Genomic DNA, 15,227 nt, shown 5'->3' on the forward strand with positions numbered 1-15,227 from the left:
TGAGAAAGGAAGTCCAAAAGTTTTTTTGTCTCTGCCATCATTTCAGGCTGGACCAGCTGCTCCTTCTGTTCTCAACCCAGAACCAGCATCCCTTTTTTTTTCAGAATTAGGATCTTGCCGATATACAACCAGCTCCTTGTTTTTTCAAGAACAAACTTTTCCCTTTGGTGTTTTTCATATTTAACAATCAGATTTTTGTTGTGTTTTGTCTCCCTCTACTGGCCATGAGGCCTTCTTCCTCTGAGATCAGAATAACTTTGATCAGTTAATGGAGCCCATAAGCAAAGTTTAATTAAAGTCAGAGGTTTACATACGATGACTTACAACATGAATGCCTGTAATTTGGGGCTTTTGTGAGTTATTAATGCTATTCTTTTGCCAAAAGTACCAGCAAAACAACACACCGCTGCAGTCGTTTATAAAACACTATAAATCACTAATATACATATTTACATTTGGTCAACCAGTATATTTTGTTCGCTTTAGTATAAATATTGTTTCGTGGTCCCTTTAAATGTATTTCCCTGTATTAACAAAAGGTTATACTCAATATAACCTATGGAAACTCAATAGTACATATACTTCATATGTAATTTGCTATATAGTTATACATTCAGTTCCATCAGATCAACTTTAACCTGAAGGTCTGACTCCTTTGCCTCTGTACACCTTGAGCATCCGCTTACCATGGTACCAAGCAATAACACCTGGCTTCACAAAGACAGCTTAAACCAGAAGAATAGTTGCCCAAAAACTGTCTGCAGTTGGTCATTCTCGTCTCACACGTCCCAATTTTTGTAGCACGTAGCGTATGATGTCTTCTCTGGTAACTCTTAGACAGACTCAGGCCTGATCTGCAGTGACATCATCTGTTAAGACTTGGTGGTGCAGTGAAAATGTTACCAGACTACAAAAGCTTGAGGCCACGTCTCCTTCATGCCCAAATGTTTCATAGGTCATGTGCCGTGCTTGAGAATGAACCGCTTCCCAAAATGTTTGTAGAAGCTGTAGATGTGACTTTCGGAAGAGACTGGGGCAACTTAACTGATTTGGAAAGGTGCAGCAAATGCTTCTGGCAATAAGTATCTGGATCCTAATTGAACATTTATCCCAAAAATGTTTGAATAAATGTCCTTCTGCAAGTTTTAGAGAAACAACTGTTTGTTTTTTTTCAAGCTTTTATCAATCTTGTTTAAAATTGTATTCTCAGTATTTTGACATAATTGTAATCAGTTTTGTGGTCACATAAGAGCTGCAAAAAAATCTGCTGAACCCATAGATAAATCTGACTCTTATCTGTAAAACTAAAATGTACTGAACAGTGTTAATCTGGATTACTTTTGCATAATTGGATATGTTTGTAAATTACGAATCTTATTTTATTTTTATTTTTTGCATAGCAATTCAAATGTTCTCCTTGTGCATGCTTGGGTTCTCTCTGGGAACTCCAGCTTCTACTCATGATCCAAAAACATGCATACTGAGATAATTGGTCTGTTTATTTCCGGGTGAGTGCCTGGTTGTTTGTCCTAAATGTCTCTGTGTCTGCCTTGTGATGGATTTGTAATCTGTAGTTACCAGATTCAAAAAACAGAAAGACAATTTTCCCTGCTTGCTGACGAAATAGATGGTTGCTATTTTGCTCCTGCGCCAGAGGTCAGGCGACCGTGAATGAAGAAGCACATAAATATTCTGCAACTGGAAAATGTGCGTTTACATTTTCTTGAAAGAAATCACTCTCAAAGCCAGTCTTATTCACTGAACCCCAAATCTTTATTAACCACTGCTTGCTCACAAAGATATACGTGGAAGAGGAGGAAACACACAAATGGACGGAGGAGAGAAAGAGAGTCAGGAAGGAAACTAACTGCCTGTGTCTAACTTTCTGACAATCGTTGCACGCTGTATTGTTGTTGGTTTTTATATCTAAACATATCAACACACTAACTACCTGGTCTCTGTGCAGTTCACTCACACACCCACTCACACACATCGAGGGGCCAAGTGTGCGTGTGTGACCGTCCAAGCACCCGTCGTTGCAACTCATTCAAGTTTACTCTTAGAAATACTATTTCTATTGATCATTAATGCAGTCATGCCTCTTATGGCTTAAATATCTTCATTGTGCCAGTATTTGCTGTGTTTCAGGGGAAAGTTGAATGATGTAATGAAGAGAGAGAGAAGTGAGAGATATGTCTTTTCTTTTCTAGTACGATTAAATTGAACAACTTGAGATTGCTGAGCTCCAGCGATCTAACGATAGACCCAAACTTCAACAGAGGTGCTGTGTGCAACAGTGGCATCCGAGGATGTAACGGCGCCATTTCTGAGGGGAAGCTTCATGAGATTAACGGTGCATGAAAGGTATTTTCCTGTGCTGTGTGGCGAGCGTGTGAGTGATTTCACGGTCTACGTGTGTGCGTGTGCGAAAAAGAGAGATGGGAATGAAGCGGAGGAGGATGAGGATGGGCTCATTAAATGCTATCGTGTTCTCCTGCAGTACAGTCACTACCTATTGTCACAGGAGCAGATGTGCGGAAACAGCTGGCAGTCCCCCACAAAAAAAAAGCTCGCTTGCAAGAACCAGCAACACCACCGTTCCCTTTTGGCGACCTTCCTGCAAAATGTGGCCCCCGGCTCTGCAACCCCGCTGGTGCATGCAGGCTTTTGTGGTGGGGAGGCGCAACCTGTTCACGGCAAAACATCAGCTAGCTGGCAAATTCACAACAAACACCTAAGCTTGTTACCACACGAGAGAAACCTAAAACAAACATTCTCAGGCTGAAATGAGAGTAAAGGAAAAAAAAAAACATGAACAGATCATCACATCCATTTATATATTTTTTATATAAGCAGGGAGAAGAAACCTATATATAAAAATGGCACACTGCAATCAATACTTTTGCTGCTTGTATCGGACTGTATATAACAAAAAAGAAGTATTTACAAAAGAACGCTGTCAGGTGTCAATTGGATTTTGTTCTTCACGTTTGAACAAAAACATTATTTTTTTTAAAGGATAGGAGATGATCGTTTTCCTCCTTTCTTTACTTTTTTTTTTTTTTAACATTTTTGCAATCCTTTCCACCCCCAACCCTATTTGAATCTCCCGCTATCTCAGGGTGGCGTTTCTTCAAAGTTTCATAGCAATACAAGAGGGGGGTGGGAATGTCGGGGAGACGGGTGGAGAGGTGTGGACATGGAGGACGAGGTGGGGAGGGAGGTGTTCCTCGGACTGAAGGTGGGGGCTGTGGAGGCTGTCGGGGCCTCTCACGGCATCAACTCTTCTCTCAGCTCCTTGTTCCTGCGCACCTCCTGAGCATGCCTCTCCTGGGGACATAAAAAAACAAAAAACAGATTTTATCGGGTTTTTTGTAGTTTTTGTGGCGCAGATGTGTCCCTACAGGTGGAACATATTTTGACATTTGGTTGTAGCAACTACAAATGTCAGAGTTTTATTGGGATTTCATCAGGTGGACATGCACAACTAAGCAGATAAATATAGAAGGGCAGGGCAGTAATGCATTTTGCTACTCAGGAAAATCACAATATTGTGTGATTTTTCACTCAGCATGATCCTTTTCTTTCCAAAATAGTTCAATTTCAATAAAATTTCAATGGTGATCATAACATCCAAAGACTATTTCCATAGATTCCCAATTGGATATAGGTCTGGACTTTGACTGGGCCATTCTGAAACATGAATATGCTTGGATCTAGGTCTGGATGTCATACAACGAGAACATTTATAGAGCTAAACAGGAATTGATCTCTATTTAACTCAATTCATTCCATAAACGTTGACCAGTTTCTCTGGTTTACTAAAAAAAAAAAAACATCTCCACAGAATCATGCTGCCATGACCATGCTTCACAGTGGTGAGAATATGAAAACGTGTGTCCTTTTCCTTCTACTGTGCAAGTCCTAATATCCCAGTAAAACTCACTGAAGTGGTATGAATACTTTTGCAAGACAAATCGCTCCAGTCTCAATATCTGTTCACTCGCCTCCCGTTCAACTCCGGACGAATTTTACAGTTTTGTTGGTTCATTTTAAGGATTTAAATGAATTACCCCACAACACTGAAACAATCATAATTATCGTCATCTCAAAAATCTCCCAAGTCAGAAACTCAGTTTAAAACGAGTCCTTCAGCAATGACAGCACAACAATAAACGGAGAACTCGCATCAAACATCCCACTCAAAACAAACCATTACAAGCCACCAAGCAACACTAATCTCATCAACAACCACACAATGAGAAGCTGTGCAGCAGCACAAATTAACTCATGCTGATCTGGATTTTTCAGCTGCAGACAAAAGTCTGACAAATAAATTCCTCTTCATAAACTTTCACATTTTTCTTTAAGACTCATCTGAATTACTAGAAGTAAATAAAGTTTTCATACTAAAACTAACTGTGATTTTATTTTTGTTTAATTTTTATTTACATATCTGATATTTTGCAATTGCTGTAATTCTAAATGTATTTTTTTTTATGTATGATTCAGCTTGGTTGGGAATTTTCATGCAAGTCATTCAAATGAAATTGACTTTTCACTGATTGAGTTCTTCCTTGAACTTCTTTAGAAAGAGCGCCCTCTGCTGGTGGTGTCCACTCAGTTCTCTTATCAGAAATAATAATCTAATAGTCACACTAACATACTTCTAGTAAGAATACTAGAATACTTTTACTTACAAGCAATTGAAAATAAATGTTCTAGTTGTATGATATACATTTACTTTTGACAGCAACACCTTGTAATCTTCTGAAATGATCTATCTGTGTGCCTCTTTTCCAGGGTTTACCTAAATTTATTGCTGCAACCTCCTACCACCCTGGAAATAATTGTCCTGTCTTCCTGCATGAATCCTCCCTAGTTTTCCATCCCACGTTCTTCTTTTGATTCCCTTCTCCTCACCCTCTCCTGCAGGCGCTCCATCATGGCCGCCAGGTAGGCCTGCCGGTTCTCCTCGATCTGCTCCATCTTCACCTGCAGCTTCTCCTCAGCCATGCGGCTGAAGTTGCTGTTCTCCTCCATGGCCTTCAGCAGCACTTCGCGCTCGTGCTCGCGTTTCTCGGCAAGGATCCGGAGGATCTGCGCCTCCTGGGACTGAAAGAAGAAGAGAGCGATGAGAATGGGAGGATTCGGATCAATACCGTGACAGGAACTGACTGAAAACCACTCCCAGATCTCAGGAGACGAACATGAATCAGTGAGTAACACGGTCAAAATAAACGAGTAAAACTACAGGAGGTATTTCACTTTTTATGCCTTCCTTCTGTTCTCAAAATGCGATCTAGAGTATCTATTGTGATTTCTAAGTACTCTAGTGAAAATTTAGCAACAAAGAAATCAATCAAGCAGTCATATTGACAGGAGGATGATTATATAATTGATTTGTTGATGGATTGCCCCAGGTACCAGGTGCTCATTGTATTGACATCTGAATCAATCAGATGCAGAAATTAGCTCACAATAGATGGGATGTTTTTAAGTCACCTGGAGCTGCTGTTAGACATTCAAAGAGTTTTTATGAGACTTGAAGTAGATTTAGCTGAATGTCCAGTATGAAGACATTTTCATTTACTGAAGCAAAGTAATATTTGGCATCTGGCTTGCAGCCATAACAGCAGGAAGTCTCCTTACTCTCCTCCTGTCCTCGGCCGCCTCCAGTTTCTTCTGGATGTCCTCCAGGGAAATGTCCCTCTTTGGGGGGCTGGTGATGCAGTGAGCCGCGTCAGATGTAGGAGAGGGCGGCTTTAGGATGACCTCAAAGGCTTGACCTGATGCACGCTTGTCGATTGGCTTGATGTCCATGTCTGCAGGAGCATGCATTAAACGGAAAGACTGTCAGCTGCTGCCTTATGAATTTTAACTCAAATCTGTTTGCCTGTAGGAATGGGCTGGTATCAAGGGATACTGAAAGTGTTAGATTCAAAACAGCTATTTTCTTTCTTCTGTTTGGAGGAACAGGGGGGGGGACACAAAATCCTCCTGTTATTTTCCATGAATCATGTCCAACATGTGTTTAATTTGCCAAATGATTCTCATAGCTTCTCATAACACTGTAGTGCTTCCAGTGTGTATCGTCTTTCATCCAGATTCAAGTTTTGATCAAAGGCTGATTTTCCTGACAAAACTGTAGTTACTCACAGTATTTTAATTGTAAATAAAATATCTTCCTTGCAAAAGGAATAATATCTCCACTACTGTTTTTGTATTTTAAAGAAAGCTATTCAATTCTGCTACATTGTTTTGTTTTATATTTTTGTGTAGTACCATGAAACCGTGTCCCATATACCATGCGGATCTCATGCCAGCCCATTCACTAAAGATGAAAATGTTCCCTGTGAGGATTCCCTCCTACCTTCAAAGTCCCCCAAAATGTTTTTGCGGCTCTCGGGGTACAGACAGGAGCATATGAGAGAGAGGACAGAAATCTCCTTCATCTTCTCCTTGTAAGCTGTGGAGACAAACGGAAGCACGATTGCTTTCTTATCGTGTGCAGATCCAACTGTGCTCCTCACGTCTGAACAAGGAGGCGACATTAACCCAGTAACACAGAAAAAGATGAAACATTATTAACCTACTTTTATGCCAAAAGACCTTTGATGTAAATAGGAAGACTTTTTCTATTCAGAGAAAGAAAAACCTCCTCATCAAAGCATGTCTGACGCAGCTGAGTTGCTTTCATCTCCCTTTGTCTTCCTTGCAGAGAAAGTGTGATGGATGCCTCCTCACTTGGCCTAATTTCCCTGCACAGCTTCGATGTTTCCGTCCCCACAGGATTCGCAACACATCATCGACTATGCATTTTATTTTGATGTATTTTTTATTGATGCTGCCAGTGCATCGCCCCTTTAAATCCTGGCAAATTCTCTTGTTAATGCAACAAAAGGTCAGAGATAAGTCACTTAAAAAACAAACAAAAAAAAAAAAGATAGTATTTTATGTATATTCCCAGTTTGGTTTTGATTATCTGTTTTGAGGTTTGCTTATCTGCGCGAGGCAGCAGGCTCGCTCCTCATGTCGAGGCCGCGTCTTTGTCAAAAACGTTAATAAAGCTGGCAGCAATCCTAACTGGCTGGATTTGGCAACATGCAGACAGCTCAGTGGAGAGGAATAAAGTGATTAAAAGGGAACACAGACGAAAAAAAAGAAGAACCCCAATAACCAACCTTGTCTAACCTTGTTTTATACATTATTGTCTTTTTGGCTTCTGTTTTACTTTTAACGTAGAATCAGCAGCAGCAGTAGAGAACCAGTCTGCTTGTTAAACAGATCTGTTCTTGTTAATCATTCTGTTTCCATCGATTACAATATCCTTAAAATCTGTGCTCTAAATATGCAGAATGATTCTGTGTCTTTTCAACTCAGCGGTCTTCCTTTCTGTTATCTGAATGTCACAAACGGTATCCATCAAGGCCTTGTATTTATTTGTACAATGTTTTTTTGTTTTCGTTCACAGTTTACATTAATAAATGTGTCAGAATGTTATTAATGTATCCTTGATGACGCATTTGTTTATTGTCACGCAAACACTGTGGCCCTGGTATTTAATCGTCTGCAGGTTGCATTAATTAGTATTCAGTCACATTTTTATATTTTATATCAGCAAGGAAGATGCTAATATAAAAGTTTGCTATTTTTAAACAGAAAGAAACTCCATCCTATTCTTCCTGGTATCAACTAAATATATTTCTAAAATATTTTATCGATCTGAAACTTTCTTGAACGTGCATGGTCGCACATCGTTAAGAATATTAAAATAAAAAAGTGTTTCATAGCTCTTTTAAAGACATAAATTGTGTTTTTCCTTCAATATGAAAGAACAACTTTTTGCAGCAAAATGGGGTCACAACCGAGTGGGTCTGGCAACATGCGGCCTGTTTAGTGGCGAGGAAAGATGTACTTCAGAGAGCAGACAGAGAAAACAAATACGGGAACAACCAAACTTTTCTGACCTTGTTTTGTTTTGTTTTTTTTGCATCTAAGACACTTTGCTGTGTGGATTTATTAGCAGTCTCTGCAGAGAAAAGGTGGAAAAATATCTGCAACACACTGCAGCTTATTAAACATTTCCGCTCTCTCAAGGCACCCTGCACCATACTGCAAGATCTGCATGCCAGCTGTCACAGAACAGCATCAATCATCACCCCAGAGCACAAGGCCTGCAGGGCTGAAATGTGGCACTTTTGATTCATGATTTGCATTAGGATACAAGAGCAACGGCAGAAGTTAGATTTACAGTAAAGAAGCAATAAGGTTAGAGGATGATAAATCGGAAATCTCCTTCTCATGTGCTTATTTGCAGCTCTCTGTATCTCACTTTCTGCCCTGCAGACAGGCAGTCGCCCCAGTAATGTGATGAACTCTCACATGTAGCTCTCGCTACTCTCTGATGGTCTTGTTAACCCCTTCCCTGAGGAATACGTGGGAGAGAGTGAGCACAGCAAGGCGAAATTAAAACTTTGGAGAAGAAAGGAACAAAGAGGAAGACAGACGGGGGTTAAAATGGAAAAGAAACGGTTTCCTTTTATTGACTGTATGGAAATGAGAAAACACCTGCTGATGGTCTTTACACTGACACTTTGACTTGAAGAGGAATCACAAATAGACTCAGCCAGGAGTGACAACCCCTGAGGAATATCTGCCATAGTTGACTGCCCCCAAGACAGCATAGTGGAAGCAGCAGCCTCAGGTGGAAAGCACTTCAGTCTGTAATTAGCGGATTGCCCCGTTTCCGTTGATTACCTGGGGGCGGGGGGTGGTTGGGGAACGTTTGAAGGGCCGTCAGCGGCTTGTTAGGAGCTGTGTTTCTGTCAAGACTCCAGCAGCCATTTTCTAACACCCTGTTGACTTCTGAAACCCTTCACAATTCAGTGGAGTCGTTCATTATTTTTGATCATTTATAGGGCTTTTAAAACATTTGAATATAACTAAAAACATATTTTTTTACAATCAAATAATCTGCTGATTATTTCAATAAACATTTAGCTTCAGATTGAAGCAAATGTCCTGAATCCAGTACATCTTTCTATTCTCCCTTCGCTGTTCTTCTTCTGCACCTCCCTGCACGAGTTTAACACCCCACACCAGCCTCCCCCACTCCAAAGCTGCGTGCCCACAGACTTGGTACATGTCCTGGCCCAACTCCCATACTGTTCCCAGGAAGGAACGGGATTTTAACTGGGAATTTCCACCTGCTCTCTCTGTATAATTCATGTCTCAGTCCAGATCATTTTACTGATATAAACATTTGCAAACAATCCATCTGATTGAGGCTGCTCTTCTGATGCTTTTGCATTGAAGCTGTGTCTATTAATCATGATAAACTGGTTAATCTGTGAAAAAATAAAATAAAAGAAATGTGATTGGGTTAGCCAGAAGTTGGACCTCAAATCATAATTCCACTTAAGGCTCCATAAAACCTTCAAACTGTTGAAATAACCTCAGTAAAAGAAAAATATTATGCAGAGAAAACTACAGTAATATAAAGTTCAGTGCAGCCAGCACGTAAACTCAAAAATTACTTGAGCTGTAATGTTATTTCATTTCATTTGCAGCCTCTGAGGTGAGGTTTTAGTATCACCCTGTCAAAGCAGATTTCATTTCCGAACATTTTACACAAAGGAAACTTAAAACGAGCTGAAATGTCTCCCGAGCTCTCATTTTTCTAATGTCTCCATAATCTAAAATATGTGAAGTTCCCCATGGAACAAAATCTATTACAGTGCCACTGTATGTCTCTTAATAAGTAGTGTAATATAACGCATCCTTCTTAGATCAGACACATAAAAATGACAAATGAGCCGCAGTGTCAGAGCAACTCAGAAAGTGTTTGAGCACATGGTCACATTCCTGTTCCCGGCTGAGATGGGATGACGTCCTGTCAGGCGGGGATGATAACATTTTCAATGATTCTCTCTGCTTCCCACAGGCAGTTCCATCCAGCCAGGTCAGCATGTCTGCGCCTCACTTCCCATCTTGACCACTGACGCACCCATCAAAGTGCACTTCCACTTCCAATCCATCAACCAAAGAGCCCGGATCATCAATATCCTCAGAGAGCACCGCTCTCACTTTGGCACTTTCTCTAGCTCCTGTCCTCCATCTCATCTGTTGCTGATGTTTTCTTACTTTTTTTCCATCATTTTTAATATTTGTCACCCTCAACCTCCCTCCTCCCCCTTCTTTTCTCTTTGTCAGCACAAACCGCCACACCTGCATTGGCTGTTTTCCCATCTTTCTTTCCCCTCTACCTCTGCCTCCATCTAATCTTGCAGGATTTTCACAGTCACTTTGAGTAATCTAACCATAAAAGGCAAACAACAAACATGCAGCATTGTTCATCGAAGGCCCACAGGCCCCCCTGGGTGCTGTAGCGTTCACAGCACTGTGGGTTTGAGGACGCCTGTTCAGCAACTTTACAGCAAAAATATAAACATGAAATTATGCAGCTATTGCAAGAGCAAACTGGATCGTTAAATGGATTGTTATGGGACCCAAACGAACAAGGACAGTGAGTGGAGAGCTGGTGATGAGATTCCAGTAATTGAGACTTCCAGTTGGAGTACATATCTCTCTAAAGACTCATAAATCGACTGATATTTCAGTAGATTTATGAGTCCGTTTGTGGACAGTTTCCTGAGAGTTTTAGCGTGGCATGAAATATGAGGTAACGCATCACACTGCACATAATATCTTAAGACAACATTCTACCACACCAAGCAATTAGATGTTATTAAACTGGAGATCAAAACACATTTTAAGCACAATAGAGAAAGCATCAATGCATTTCTATGCATTGTATTGAATATTGTCTATTTAAATCTGTTTTGAATCCCCTATTCCATAAGATTTACCTTAATAAAAGGTTATTCAAATAAAATTAGCTGAGATTACAGTAGCCATGTATTAATGTTGTTGATTTGTCTGTCCTGTCTCTGATCTGAATATCCAGATGTGATAAACATTCAGCAAAACGTGGCCAGCAGGATTGATGTCACCTCCTTCTCCTCTCAGCCCGTCATCAGGAGCAACAGACATCTCAGACCAGCGATGGGAGTGTGCCGCACAGATCGAAGGGACCCAACCGGTGATAAGTCAGGATGAGTTACGAACCAGATCATGCAGATATGCCCGTAACAACAATGGTCATAAATACGAATGGGATGAACAATGCAGAGGACTTTTCTATTAAAGGGGTAATTCTGGCTTCTGGATGTGAGATTCTGTTAAAAAGTGAAGTTCGCTGCAGTTGTAACCCTGGGTTGTCCCAGTGGCAACTGGTCAGGACCAAGGATGACTTTTACCACATTGAAACTGCTGGTTTTTTTTTCTTTTTCCAGCCATATTTATTGTTAAGCACTGCTATGTTTGAATTGTGCAGTTATTTGATTTGATTATATGATAAGTGGATCTAAGATACTGATCTTAGAGGTCTTATAACACATTTCCATTGCAAAGCAGTATAGAAAGGAAAAGTATCACTTTTTGTGGGGGTCTGCTTTGTGACTTAGAGATTATTGCGCAGAAATTCAACAACAGATTGTCTTCGGTCAGAGGCTCCTTCAGATCTGCTGTAATACAGACCACTACAGGAGAGCTTGGTTTTTCCACAGCTTTAACCGCTTATATTGACTATGAAGAAACTTAGTTTGAGTTACTACAACATTTATTTCTCTTTTGGGATTAACACAGATAAAAAAATAATAATAATAATTCCAGCCCATTCACAATTTGTGTATGAGCAAAATCCATTTGGTTCCCTGCATCCACTTACTGGTTAGCAATCTGAGTTAATACTGCATTAAGATGCAAAGAACATGACCTTTTAATAAAACTCCACTTAAAAAACCCTTATCTATTGATTTTAGGGTGGATATCATTGGCTCATTTCCATTGCCAGACACAAAGGGATTGATTTCAACCTTAATTGGAAATGATAGGCGGTATTTATCATCAACTTCAATCCTATTAGTATTATTCATACTAATAAAATGAACAATCATGGTAATAATAGAATTAATCTTCATGCATAATGAAGATCTGCAGCTGTTAGAAAATAAATGCTTACTAAGTTTCTTTCTGCTTTACTGCAAAAAACAAGAAATTGGTCTAAATGAACTCAGTGACCCGCAGAGCCATGACTGGCATCATGGCCGCTTCCCGTGCCCATCCCATTCTGCCTGTCTGCAGTTCAATTCAAGATCATGCAGGAGCAAGAAAAAAAGCAGGGAGGAGGAGGGGAAAAAAACGAGGAGGAGAGGCCGGTGCTTAAGTGTCCCAGAGCTCAGACATCCCAGACCCTCACCACGGGCCCCCCGGCCCCCCACGCCCCACGCACGCCCCTCCATTACCTGCTCTGCCAACCAGAAAACAAACATTCATGCACTTGAGCATAAGCATTAAAGCTTTCTTTCACTTGCAGCAGCTAAGATTGTGTTTTTCAAGCTGCTGCTTAATAGCAGCAAAATGAATTACAATAAATGTCACAGAAGCCATCTCATTTTATTTATTCCTATTTCTAATAAACGCTGCCATCTTTTTTTTTTCCCATGGTATTCAGATATAGAGCAAATTCATCCAATAATCTTCCGAACAAGATTAGGAGCCTAATATTCCTTTTTCAGAGCCAATGGGAAATTCTTCCCTCGACAGCAAAGTAATTCTTGTTAAGGGGGCTCCTTTCCCCACCCCCCTGTCCCTCCGTCCTACATGTCTGCATATGCAGCGGTCACGTAGAAAATGGGTTAAGCAGACACAGACGGTGAGGACGACCCAGTTTTTCTTTAATAAAACGGGAGATTTGTGACGGTGAGACGTTCCGCACCCCCCCCCCCCCCCCCCCCTGGGGAGCGGCTTTTTAACGGAGCTGGGATGTTGGGTGGGGTCGCTGGAGCTGCATTATGCTGCACGCCTCTGAGTCAGGCAGTGAAGGGGGCAGGTGCTGCAGCGATGCAACCACGCTTCCATAAAGGAATAACAACAATAACAAAACAAAAAATATATATATAAATCTATGTTTTATTTAGTGACGTGCATTAATCAGAATGCAGGCTGAATACGCATATGCGTCACTGGCTGGATTTCTGTCCGAGCTGCGTGAAATTTTAAATTGAACAAAATAAATAAAGACTAAATTATAACAGCTGCAATTGAATAAATAAACACATAAAGATGCCTCAGTTTCCGAACTTCAACATGAGGAAGTGAGTTGCAGAGTGAGTTTGGCCGCTCCCTCCTGTCAGCACCTCAGCATCCTTTTGTGCCATGGGTGTCGCCACTGCCTCTCACCATCATCACCATCATCATCACCATCACCCTGAAACCTGCCTCGTTCTTTGATGGCAGGGGGCGGGGGAAATATCTGAGGAAAAATCAGAACTCACCGATTGCGGTCTTAGCCATGTCTGAAGCGAGTCGCTGGGGTGAGTTGGCCGGAGAAATGTGCGTCGGTGTCTGGATGGTGTCTCACCGGGTGAAGGGACTGCTGTTAAGGCACTGAGTCAGCAGAGAGAGACGGGGGCTGCCGGTGCGCCTGCTGGTCTGTGCTGAGCTGCAGGAAAGGCAGCGGCAAATAAGCAGGGCAACACCGGAAGTCTTGATTAAATACTTCAAAATAAAAGCAGATATTTTGTGGGAGGTATTCCCCCCGCCGCCCTTTATTATTATTATTATTATTATTATTATTATTATTATTATTATTATTATTATTATTATTATTATTATTATTATTATTATTATTATTATTATCCCACATTTGCAACATTAATTTTGGCACTATGGTATGGAGGTCATGGAGAAAACATTAAGTTAACATCAATAAACAAACAAAGTAAATAAATAGATGTGAGTTTGGATCCCTTAAATTTAACAATTTTTATAAAGCTGTATAAGAATCTTTGTCATATAAAAATAATGACTGAAAAACTGTCGATTCCAAATGAAACACAACGGTAGCTTGTGAAGGCAAAAAAACCAACAAAAAAACAGCCAAATCTGCACGTTTTAAACAGAATCAAAGAAAAACTTGTATATGTAAAAGGCAAAAAATAATGAGGGATGTAGAAAACAGCGTCAACAAAAATCTTGTGAATAATTTTTTTTCTTCTTTGTTTTCACGTGCGTTGTTAATTTCCCTGCATTTCACTCTGAATAACGTGCTTAGAATATTTACCTTTTTTTCCCTTGCTTCACATATTTTATATTTCCCTTCTTATTTTCTCCTAGTTTTAGTGTTGCTTTTGCGTTATCCACCAAAGTTTCAGCCTGAAAAGCAAATCAGTGTAATAGTGCAGGAGGAAGTGTAACTCCACTAAGACTTTGATTCAGCTTGTAATCTGAGAGCAAACACTGAGTGAAGAACGCATTCATGGTTTAACGAGACAAGTCTTTTAGTAGCAGTATAAAAGGGAATCGTATTTGTGTACACATATTGTGCATGTGTATATATCTTAAGCACTCACTGAGAAGCTAACGGGCAACAACAACGTGATGTGGAGGTAAATTTGCATTGCAACATCAAATGCAACCAGAGCTTGCTGTTCAGAACTATACATCACAATCTGCAATTTCCCACAACCCTCACAAATCCTAAGATTTTTTATTTTTATTTTTTATTTTTGCATTCCATGGACTTTTATTTTGAAACTATTGTGAGGAAACATCAGTTTCTAAGTTGACTTCACTGTGGACCTGTAACGCGCATTCAGCTGCCTCAAATGCATTGTGCCACACTCCCTTCTCCCAGCTACAGCCCTGATTGCCCTTATGTCCTCCTGTAAGTTAGATCTGGTCCTCTAGTGGCTGATTGCATTATGGGTGTTTCCTTCTTTTTGATGGTTTAGCAGGCTCATAGCACACTGCCCATAAAGTTGATCAAAATAAATAAATAAATAAATAAATAAATAAATAAATGCATCAAAATAAACTACAATGCACTACTGGAATATTTATCTGCTTATTTATTTATTGCTATTTTTGCAAAAAAATAAATAATAATAATTAATTAGAGGTAATAATTGGAGGTTCTTTGTCCTCGAGAGTTCAAACAGTATCTTAAATAAATCTAATTGGATTATCTTGGATACGTTCGTCCAGTTTTAGAAAAAGGAAAGGCGAGCACACACACGTTCAAACTAGTGAATGAAATATTTATAAGAAACACCACAAGATGGCAGCAAATCCCAACCTACAGAAACCCAGCGAGTCGCAGC

The 15,227-nt window shown here is 40.2% G+C and overlaps 1 protein-coding gene across 1 annotated transcript; it reads right to left on the bottom strand.

The window, feature by feature from the left end:
- Window positions 1-1,751: 1,751 nt before the first annotated feature.
- stmn2b (stathmin 2b) lies at window positions 1,752-13,561 on the bottom strand. The gene is made up of 5 exons (XM_055053994.1): window positions 13,401-13,561; window positions 6,374-6,469; window positions 5,653-5,825; window positions 4,924-5,115; window positions 1,752-3,330 (listed from the first exon to the last, which is right to left on the bottom strand). Exons 1-5 carry the CDS (start codon window positions 13,417-13,419, stop codon window positions 3,271-3,273), a joined length of 540 nt encoding a protein of 179 aa, XP_054909969.1. The 5' UTR covers window positions 13,420-13,561; the 3' UTR covers window positions 1,752-3,270.
- Between the last annotated feature and the right edge of the window lie 1,666 nt (window positions 13,562-15,227).

Source organism: Poeciliopsis prolifica, unplaced genomic scaffold (genome assembly GCF_027474105.1).
Source record: "Poeciliopsis prolifica strain line A6 unplaced genomic scaffold, Auburn_PproV2 SCAFFOLD038, whole genome shotgun sequence".
In the NCBI taxonomy this organism is placed as follows: Eukaryota; Metazoa; Chordata; class Actinopteri; order Cyprinodontiformes; family Poeciliidae; genus Poeciliopsis; species Poeciliopsis prolifica.